The 10,349-nt window shown below is 55.7% G+C and overlaps 1 protein-coding gene across 1 annotated transcript in view; it reads right to left on the minus strand.

Moving 5' to 3' along the window:
• Positions 1 to 555: 555 nt before the first annotated feature.
• Positions 556 to 10,349, minus strand: part of ABCF3 (ATP-binding cassette, sub-family F (GCN20), member 3) — an 11,199-nt gene continuing 1,405 nt past the window's right edge. The window contains exons 2-21 of the mRNA XM_010000213.1: positions 10,290 to 10,342; positions 10,143 to 10,222; positions 9,764 to 9,819; positions 7,914 to 8,011; positions 7,675 to 7,797; positions 7,146 to 7,412; positions 6,859 to 6,939; positions 6,266 to 6,325; positions 5,866 to 5,922; positions 5,638 to 5,660; positions 4,952 to 5,007; positions 4,609 to 4,809; positions 4,362 to 4,438; positions 4,086 to 4,130; positions 3,630 to 3,762; positions 2,922 to 3,010; positions 2,632 to 2,723; positions 1,959 to 2,091; positions 1,501 to 1,588; positions 556 to 714 (exon numbers count right to left, since the gene is read on the minus strand). Coding sequence (XP_009998515.1) covers positions 556 to 714; positions 1,501 to 1,588; positions 1,959 to 2,091; positions 2,632 to 2,723; positions 2,922 to 3,010; positions 3,630 to 3,762; positions 4,086 to 4,130; positions 4,362 to 4,438; positions 4,609 to 4,809; positions 4,952 to 5,007; positions 5,638 to 5,660; positions 5,866 to 5,922; positions 6,266 to 6,325; positions 6,859 to 6,939; positions 7,146 to 7,412; positions 7,675 to 7,797; positions 7,914 to 8,011; positions 9,764 to 9,819; positions 10,143 to 10,222; positions 10,290 to 10,342 — 1,971 coding nt within the window. The remainder of the gene's footprint in view (positions 715 to 1,500; positions 1,589 to 1,958; positions 2,092 to 2,631; positions 2,724 to 2,921; positions 3,011 to 3,629; positions 3,763 to 4,085; positions 4,131 to 4,361; positions 4,439 to 4,608; positions 4,810 to 4,951; positions 5,008 to 5,637; positions 5,661 to 5,865; positions 5,923 to 6,265; positions 6,326 to 6,858; positions 6,940 to 7,145; positions 7,413 to 7,674; positions 7,798 to 7,913; positions 8,012 to 9,763; positions 9,820 to 10,142; positions 10,223 to 10,289; positions 10,343 to 10,349) is intronic.

Raw genomic sequence — 10,349 nt, forward strand, 5'->3', positions numbered from 1 at the left:
GCACAAGCCCCTCGGGAGGACGGGCCAAGCCAGCTCTGGCTTCAGGGGCTGGGGGAAGAGGCAGGGACACTTTTAGCAGCAAAGGCCTCGCTTCCCTCAGGAGAGCAGAGGGGAGGGGTGTGTGATGGAGCCTGACTAGTGTGCGGCCAGTTAAACACAAAAAAAAATAAAAAAGGCAGAGGGAGGGAAGCAACAAACATGGAGAACACCTCCTCTCCAGCCCTCCAGAGCACGGGGTTAAACCAAGGGGGTCAGGATGAGACACCTCCTTCCCTCCTCCAGGCACAGGGTTTCCAGCGAGCCCAGCGCCAGGCACAGCCCCGGCCAGCACCAGAGCCCCCGCCGTGCCCCCCGGCCACGCACCGGGCTCCTGCTCCCCCACTGCCCCACACCCGGCCCCGGGAGGGGAGAGCAGTTGAGGTGGCAGTTTGATGGCACGACTGGACGGTCCATGCGGGCAGCAGCGTCCTCAGCGCCCTGCCAGGCACAGGTGGGATGGATGCCGAGGGTGAGCTTCACGCTCCAGCCCCCGGCACAGTCCAGCTCCTGCCTCCCTTATAGGAAGCCCTCCTTCCGGAACTGCTCGTGCAGGATGTCTCTGTACTGGTCGAAGCCGCCCTCAATGCGGGTCACGGTGGAGTTCTCACACACCCACAGCTCCTGGCACACCAGGCGGATGAAGCGCTCGTCGTGGGACACCAGAATTACACCACCCTGCCAACACACAAGGCCGGGAGATGGGAACTTCACAGAGGGCCCAGCTCTGGTGGTGTGTCAGTCCAGCCTGCACACAGGACCTCACGTTTCTATCCAGTAAAGGGAAAACTCCACAGTACTGCACTAGATGGGACCCCATCCCAGCCTTTCCTTCCTTCAGGGGCACAGACAGATCACATGCGGAGGAGACGTGCAGCAGTAACAATATTTAGCTTCCCCTCTTGGAAGGCAAGTGATTGTGAACTGGCTCTCCAGGTCTCTGATAATTTCAAGGATACAGATTCTAGTTGGAGTCAATGGCAGTTGAAAGGAGGCTCGGCCAGGCCCTGAGAAACCTCAATCAAGCTTTTTCTTTCACAGGAGAATTACCTCAAGCCAGGCAACTATAAACCAGTGAGAACCAGGTTGATCACAGTGGTATCTGGAGTTTGGGTCTTTGGAGATAAGCCATAAAATGTGCCTAATGAAGATCTGAGAGGATCCAAGGCAGGGCTGAGCACTGCACACAGCACTTGAGGAGTCCCAGGGTATAGGTGACTGGACAAGGTGCTCTCTGGTCTGCTGTTGCCTCTCTCAGCCAGCCCTAGCCAAAGTCAGCAAGTGAAACAAACCACCAGGATGGACATCTAAAGCTGAAATATGACTGACCCTTCCCAACATCTGTCCTGGACTTGAAGCCACCACTGATACTCAACTGTTCATCTCTGGTGAGATACCAAATAACTTAAGCTGGAGGGGCTGCAAGGACCATTAGAAAAAGAGATCTCACTGAGGGAGCCTTACCCGGAACTTATTCAGAGCCTTTGCCAGTGCCTCGATGGTTTCCATGTCCAGGTGATTTGTTGGCTCATCCAGGATGTAGAAGTTTGGACTGGAATAGAAAACGGCCCTGAGCACTCATTGGAACAGGCCCAGGCTGGGTCCACAACCCTCTGCACTGCAGGGACCTCTGCCAGGACATGGCATTAGCCAGGAGAAAAGCTGTAGCCACCAGCATTTGCACAGCCCCAAGACTGGCACTGACCAGCTCCAGGGACACCTCTTCTCCCTCTGAGCCCAAAGCAGCAGAAGAAAGCCACTTGCCTCCATCCACACGGTGCCCCCAGGGTGACAACCACCCTCCCCATTAAAGTCTCAAGAACAAGGCTTCCACGAGGCAGTGGAAAGTCCCTGGATGTCCAGTGATCCTGGCTCCAGGGATGGAACTCTGCAAAAATTAACAGCTTTTGGGAGAAAATTACCAGGACATAGTCATCTGGGCAAAGGCCACGCGACTCTTCTGACCTCCAGACAGGCTGGCCACAGGACGCACGGCCAGCTCCCCCGAGACACCGTAGCTCCCCAGCTGATGCCGGTACTCCTCCTCTGTCTTCCCTGCAGGAACATGTCACAACACAGCTATGGCACACTGCAGTGACACCAGGCCCTTGGTGGGCACCATGGCTGGGCAGCCTGTGTCAGATGGGTACAGTGGGAGAGAAATTTAGCAATTCCCTCCCAAGCGGGGGTTTTGCGCGGGAAACCTGACTCCAAGCGACACTGTCTCCAATGCCCTGTCACTCATTACATCATGTTAAGTGAAGAAAAGAGCAGGAGGTTTTGGCAGCTGGAAAAGGGGCATCAAGTGCTCACTCTGTGCCCAGCAGGAAAGTGGGTCAGCTGTCTCCAAAACCCAGCCATGGAGGAGCATCAGCCTGAGGTCTGCAGGCTGCCAGCAACCCCTGCACAACCAGCTCAGCTTCTCAAGGCTGGTGTCCCCAGCTTGTGCTGGATGTAGAGAGTCAAGCCAGAGCAGATGGTGCCCATTAAGCAGACAGAGCTGTCTGCCCAAGGCCATGGAACAAACCCATGCTGCTCCATGCAGGGCAAAGGAGACCTCAACAGCCCACATCTCTTGGGATCTCCAAAACTCACCTGGGAACTTTCTTGCCAGCAACTCTACAGCACTGATGTTTAAATCCAATTGATCCACATGGTGCTGGCTGAAATAACCAATCTTTAGATTTCTGTAGAATGAGAAGAGAGATGGGGAGCTGGTACCAGGCCCTGCAACCACGGCACTTGAAGTTGCAGCTACAGGAAGGGGGGATATGCGTGTGTGGGTGTGCACGACCCATCCCCAACACTAGGGCAGCCAAAGCACAGCCCAGAAGCCCTCCAGCTGCACCATTCCTCCCAGTTCCCCAGCCCTTTCTACCAGGTACCTGTGAGCATGTCTGATCCCTCTGACTGGTGCCAGCTCCCCCATTAAGATCTTTAGCATGGTCGACTTGCCAGCTCCGTTTTCCCCAACCTAGAGAGCAGCAGCAGCATTGGAGAATGTGAAACCCTTGAAGGTACTTTGGAGAGGGGAGCAGTGATCAGGGCATTTCAGCTCGCTTGGATGATCAGACAGCAGAGGTCAGGATAAGAGTCTAACCAGCAGCTCCAGCTACCTGGAAGCTGCATTTCTATCTCTGAGGAACAGGACAGGCAGCAATGCTAGATGTTCTCTCCCCAACCCTTCAGCCTAAGGATGACCTGGTCCCAGCCTCATCTGCAAGCAAAGAGCATCTCTCTGTTGCCCCACCCATTGCAGCAGGAGCCCCCAGTAGATGCTGCTGCTATCAGCTAACTAGTTACAGGGAAGATGGACCCAGTTTCTTCTCAGAGGCTCCTGGTGAAAGGATGAAGGGCAACAGGCACAAGTCGCAAATTCTAACTGGTACTAGGAAAAATGTTCCTCAAAATGAGGATGATCAAATGCTGCAATGGGACCCAGAGAAATGGGAGAAATATTCCTCCCTGGAGATACCCAAGACTCAAGTGGACAAAGACCTGAGCAACTTGACCTAACATCAAAGCTGGCCCGGCTTTGAGCAGAGATCCCCCAATGTCCCTCAGAGCCACCATTGTTCTGCAGTCCCACATACCACACAGATGCGGGACTCCAGGTCAGCAGAGACGGAGAGGGAACGGAAGATGTAGTGACTTGGGTCGTAGTAGAAGTCTACTTCATCTAGCTGCAGGATGGGGGGGGAGAACTTCTCAAAGCCATCAGGGAACCTGGGAAGGTAGGAAGAGGTCAGAGATGGCCAGGAACTTCAGAGACACTGCTCCCAGCCACCCAAGACAACTGCTGCAACCCCTCAGGTGGCAAGAGGGGCTCCCTACCATGCAGGGCCTCTCAGAAGGATGGTCACAAGAAGGGGGGACAGATCTGCAGCCTAAGCCCCAGGAGGGGACCCAGTCTAAACATGGGGCCCTGTCTGGGCTTCCTCTCAGAGTCAGGCTGGCCCATGGGAAGGGGTCAGGGACAAGACCCAGGAGGAGCTCATGTCAGAAACGGAGGCAGGCACCCTCCAAGCAAGGGCTCAGAGGACACTTACTTCATGATCACCTCAGACTCCTTGTCCACAGGTTTCAGCTCTGGCCTGCAAGAAGTGGAGACAGGTAACAGAGACACCTCGCACTGGGGGTCTCTTCCCACACCCCACATAGTCTTCAGCTCTGCAATACCTCATCCTAGCCAAAGCTTCTGGACCAGAGACAGAGAACCCAAACCCCACACCTCCCTAGTATCACTCAGGTGCCTTGAGAACCTGTTTCTTCCCATAAGCACTGCCCCCTCCCAACCTCCAGAGAGGGGCAGGACAGGCACTTACAGCTTCTCCAACAGCTTGAGCTTGCTCTGCACTTGGGAAGCGCGGTTGGCATTGTAGCGAAAGCGGTCAATGAAAACCTACAAGAGAGAAAAGCACCAAAGAGCCCAAGGTCCTCTTCAGTCCCAGCCACCCCACCCTGTTATCAAGCCTCCTACAACAACAGAGCCACATCCAAGGGTCTAGAAGCCTAGAGAAATGGTTAAGGCTGGGAGAAGAGTGCCCCAGAAGTACTGGCTTCTCCCAGTACCTGGATGTGCTCACGGTACTGCTGCTGGGCTTCATACTCTCGCTGCTGGTTCTTCAGCCGTTCCTCCTTGATCTTCATGAAGTTCTCAAAGTCCCCACGGTACGTGTCCAGCCGCCGCGAGTGCAGGTGGATGATGTCTGTGGCCACTGCGTTCAGGAAGTTCCTGTCGTGGGACACCACGAGGATGGTCGACTGCCAGGTCTGGAGGAGAGAGCAAGGGGGAGGCCCGAGTGCCATCAGGCCAAAGTGCAGGTCTTGGTCCCACCACAGCAAGACACCAGCCTGGAGGACCTCTCTGTTCCTTGCCCTTACTCTGTCCTGGGGCCTCTCACCACCTCCTTACCTGCAAGTAGGTCTCGAGCCACAAAATGGCCCTCACATCCAGCATGTTTGTTGGTTCTGAGGGAAGAAAAAGAGGTGCTGAGGTCAGGAGGGATGAAGGTGGCTGGATTATGCTTTTTTTCCACAGGAAAGGCAAGCAATCAGTGTTGTAAAGGAGGAAACCCCGTGTGGAATCCTGCCCTCACAGGTCAGGAGACTCATGTGTGGGGGGTGTGGGCACAGGGTGAAGGTTTGGCCAGGGATGCTCCTCCCATTTCATTTTGGTACCCAGACCCCAGTGTCCAGCAGCAGCCCCTTGCCTAGACCCCCATCTCCGAGGTGGGCATCTCCCCAGGGAGCCAGTCCAGCACCAGGGTCACCCCCTGCAGTGAAGGGACTCCTTTCCAGCACAGGCTGGCAGCAGGGCCCATCACACAGGGAAAGGAACAGCTTGGGGACCCACAGGTCACCTGGCTGGGGCACAGGGCAGAGCTCTGTTGAGTGCAGCCAAAGTGGCCACCCCGGCAGACTTCCCCACACCACTGCCATCCCTGCCTGTCATGCCAGGGGAGCAGGGGCAGCCCTGCCAGCCCAGCCCTGTCATGCTGGGCTATTTTGAGCAGGCAGCTAAAGGCCACAGTGTGTTCCCAACCCCAGCGAGGGCATGGGCAAGCCCAGCGATGGAGAGGACTCGCAGTATCGACTTACCATCCAGCAGAAGGAGATCTGGCCTAGGAAAAAGAAGACATGGTGTCAGGAGCAAAAAGAGCACAGGGTCAGTGCAGAGTGCATTTCACCACACACACAGCTGTGATGCCTCCAACGCTCCCCACCCTGAGCACCTGAGGCAAGAGGACCCCCAGGCATCACCCCTGCACCTCACAGCATGGACAGCAAGGGGGGTTAACACCATGGCGTGAAGGCCTGGACACCAACCTGGCAAACAGGGCTCTGGCTAAGGCCAGTCTCATTCTCCAGCCTCCGGAAAACTCTCTGAGGATATAAGAGGTTGCAGAGAGGGGTTACTGTTTAATGCAGAACACCTCTGTGTTTGCCTGCCAGGCTCCCTGCTGCCCCACGGCCTTTCAGCTCTGCTGTCACCAGGGACAGTGTGTCCCTGCAGAGATCTCAGGCACAGCACAAGATCCATGCTCTGGCAGGCAGGTGTCTTGGTACCCCCAGGGCAGGAGACCAAAGTGGAAGGGTGGGAATAGACCCTTGCTCTCCCACAGGGCTCCCCTCCCATGGCTGCAGCCACAGCAGTGCTTGGAGCTTGCTAGGAGCAGCGTCTCCCCAGACCCATTTCTGTCTCAATGCCCAGAGCTCGGAGACTTACTTGGTTGTTTGCTGTTGCATCTTTGCATTGAAGCCCAGCCCAGCAAGAATGACGGATGCCCTAGGGAAAAGGGGATAGAACTGGAACCCAGCTACAGCATCCAACTGCAGAGCACAGTCTGAGGTCCTGGACCCATGGTCATCAAGGGGACTCTGCTGCATGGTTTAAAGCCATTCTGGCACAAGAAAACCTCCCTGCACACCCAAGAGGAGCACTTGGCTGGGAAATGCAGCCCAGCTGGGAACAGCATCTACATGAAGTCCCAGGGGATTCACAAGAAACTTTCAGTTCTTTGGCCAGGAAGAAAGTCCCTGCCACCAGCATCCCAGAAACACTCCCCAAACACCAGGAACCTGAGGAGGTCCAAGAGGAGCAGCAGCAACAATGCAGACCATTTAGGGAAAAAGAAAATAAAAATCCCTCCATCCGACTACTTTTAACCAAGCAGAGCTGTGACAGAAGAAGAGACAAGAGAAACGGCAGGGAGAGCCCTCTGTCCTCACATGCTGGAACCTGGGGCTATAGTACCACCCTTCCATGCCCCAAACCACTACACATGCCAACAGAGAGCGGTGCCCACAGGACTGCCTCACCTTGCTGGGGCCTTGTCTGCCTCAATCTCCTCCAGCTTCGCGTAGATCTCCGACAGCCTGGCACCTTCTGTCCCTTCTCCCCTGGAGCAGGACAAAGAGGAGTGTGTGGGACTGCCCAAGGTCAAGACTTAAGTGCTGGAGGAGGCTGATCTCCCCAGGCAGGACTGAGTTGGGCAAGGCACAGCCCAGCCCCATTGGAGCGCTCCGTTTAAAGGGAGAGACCTCAGAACAAGACCTCTCAGTCAAGAAGCCACAGAAGGGCTGGATACCCAGCAGCAACACCTCACCTGCCAGCATTAACCTTAGCTGTCAGGTCCCTCTCCTCCCGCAGCAGGCTCTCCCGGGTGGTGTCACACTCCAGCACGCTCTGCAGCGCCGGCGTCTCGTCCCCTGCCACCTCCTGCTCCACGTGGAGGACGCTGATGTGCGAGGGGATGCGCAGGCTGTGGCTGGCAATCATCTTCAGCAAGGTGGTCTTCCCCAGCCCGTTCCTGCCCACCAGCCCATAGCGCCGTCCAAACGCCAGGTTCAGGTCTGCTCCCGCCAGTAGGACACTGCAGCAAGAGGCATGGAGAGGTTACCTGCTTGCCCCATGGAGAGGGAGACAACCCCTACACACCTGCCCCTAGAGTATTTCAGACTGTGCTGGGGTCAAGCAACCATCACAGACTTCTCCTGCCCAAAGCCAACAGGGTCAGGTACCCACCTTGCTTCTTGATCCTTCCCACACCTTGACACTTCCTAATCACTCCCCAATCCAGCTTCAATGACCCACGGTCAAAAGCCCCAGCCAGGATCAGTCCCACCTGCACTCACCGCTCACCGAAGGACACGTCAAAGTTCTCAATGCGAACATCATACGACTTGTTCTTGCCTGATGACTCCATGCGAGTCTCCTTCTTGCTGGCAGCTTGGCTGGCAGATGCCTCCTCAAGGACCCTGTGAGCAGGCAGAAGGCACAGAAAGGGGCTCAACAGGAAAGCTCTGGTACAGCCAGAGCCCTGCTACACTCAGCAGGGTGGGACGGGGATGCCTGAGTCTCCTTCCATACTCACAGAGGGCCAGTTGACTTCAGGGAATCCCGCTCCATCCTCTTGTCCTGCTTGGCTTTCAACCTGGCTTCCGCCTTCTCCAGTTTCTTGGCATTCACCATCTGTAATATAAAAGCAGAGAGTTTTAAGAAACGAGAGCATCTTCAGCAAAAGCCTCAAAAGCCCAACTCCAGAAGAAAAGGCATCATTCAGTCCCTCATACCTAGAAGGAAGGGAGGTAGGACAAGGGAACTGGGACAGGTTCACACACATTTTGAGGAACCTGTAATTAGGCCAGGAAGTCGCATCAAGAATGAAGTCCTAAATCAACTGCTCACATGCAAAGGCAAAGAGCTTGGCTGACCCTAACATAGGGCCAATTCTGTAGCTCCAGGGACCTGGGTCAGCCAAGTCACTTCAAGAGCAGCAACCTGCTATCTCAGTGGCTCCTCCACTACATGATGTGCCCACTCTTGCCCTGGACCACAAGCTGTTTCCCTTCCTGACATGTTAAAACTTTAGCCAGTTTGGAACAGAGCTGGCTAACACAGTGGATCAATCATGGCAGAAACAAAAAGTATTTAATTAAACCTGAAGGCAAGAAGGAGCCAAGTGTTTCAGCCTGGCCACTGCCTCTGGCGAGGCTCTCAGCTCACTCTACCTTATTCTTGCGTCAAGTCAAATATTTGTGGCTGACCAAGAACGCTCCTAGATATTTCCAGGCAGCTCTGCAGCCACCAGAGCACGTTACAGACCCGCACGCTGGACTGAAGAGCATCTTGTTATGGGAGCTGTGACCCCGAACCCACAGACAGAGTCACTCTGGAAACTAACCCAAGCTCCCTGAACCTCCCAGTTCTTGAAGAACTTGAGAAGCCTCCCTTGAATCATCTCCGTTTTTTCTGAAGACCCTTTGTTTGACTTGTGGATGTGAGAGCCAGAGAGCAAACCCAGCAGCAACAGCTTCCATGCCAAACCCAGCAGAGGCTGCCAGCTTTCTCTGAAGACTCCCATTCAGACACACGGAGATCACATTAGGTCTCAGCCTTCAAGTGAGGGGTCCTCGTCCTCAACACGTTGCCCCAGCAAGGGAGAGCTCTACAAGAGCAGCCTGGCAGAGAGGCTGCCCAACCTGTACAGCCACCTCCTTGCTTCACAGACGCACAACTGCAGTGCTCCCCAAGCTTGGACTTTGGCACATCCAGCGCAGAGGACAAGCCAGGTCACTCCTGAGCAGCTACATGTGTAACCAGCAAAGATACTCTGATCTCCTCCAGGTCACTGGAGTGTAACTGCTTCCAAACTTCTCTGCTCTTGATCTTACTTACTAAACTGTGACAACCCACAGCCACTCCTAAAGCTGGGCTTACAACCTCCCTGCAGCAGGTCCCTGGAAAGCAGCTGCTCCATGCTAACTCCCCACCTGTGACACCCAACATCTAACCATTAGCCAGGGTTTACCCTTTCACTGCATATGGCAAGATGTCATCCCCATACATCCTGTTTTCTCAATGAAAGGCCTTGCTGTAGAAGCCAAAGGTCCTGTGAAAGTTGGAGAAGCTGCACTCTGAGCACCACCATCAAGCACACTTTGAAATCTAATAAGAAATTACAGCAAAGTAGATCTTATCAAATAAATAAGCTGTTCGGACCTGTTGAGCCTCTTTAACAGACCAAGGTCAAGAGTCTCCCAAATTACAGTGAATCTGAGGATGAGGAGCAGTACCCCCTGCAGCTGAGTCCCTCACCAGGACAGCTGCTGGTCCCAGCTGCTCCCCAGGGGTGAGGTGACCGGAGCAGGGCACCTGCAGCCCTGCACAGTAACGGCTCTCCCTGGCCCTGCTGTTTACATACGAGGGCAGGGCCCCACTTACCGAGGTCTGGCCTCTCTTCAGCAACAGCCCTGGCAGCAGGTCCACGCTGTTCTCAGCTGCAACAAGACAGTTGGGTCGGTGAACACCTGCTCCATGGAGGCTGCACCAAGTGCTGCCTTAGTGGTTGCCCACGACCAAGCAGGGCTGTTCCCTCTCCAAGGGGACCAAAGGGTGGCCCCTCTCCTTCCACCCCACGCAGCAGCCAGGTGCTGCTGGCCATAGCTCAGGAGCAGGAGGAGAAAGAGCCTGAGGTGTGTGGTGGGGGGATGTGCGGCCCTCCAAGGTCAGGTGAGCACACACTCAGCACCCCGACCGCGGGACAGGAGCTGCAGGAGAGACCCGCTGTGTGGCTGGAGGGTCCCTGGCAGGTGCCACTCACCGTATCCATCAGTGATCTGGGAGAGCTGGATGGGAGCGTCCAGCAGCACCTGGCTGCAGCGCTGGGCCCGGCCCTCGTCCCTGCGGGAGGAGGAAAGGGGTGAGGAGGGTCGGGCGCGGGGGGGAGCGGGGCAGGGGCAGCCCTGACAGCTGCAGGGTGTTGAAGAGGCGCTGGCAGATCTCCCGGATGGCGCCGTCGTCCTTGGCG

The sequence above is a fragment of the Chaetura pelagica genome, unplaced genomic scaffold (assembly GCF_000747805.2).
Source record: "Chaetura pelagica isolate M959 unplaced genomic scaffold, ChaPel_1.0 scaffold20, whole genome shotgun sequence".
Classification (NCBI taxonomy): domain Eukaryota; kingdom Metazoa; phylum Chordata; class Aves; order Apodiformes; family Apodidae; genus Chaetura; species Chaetura pelagica.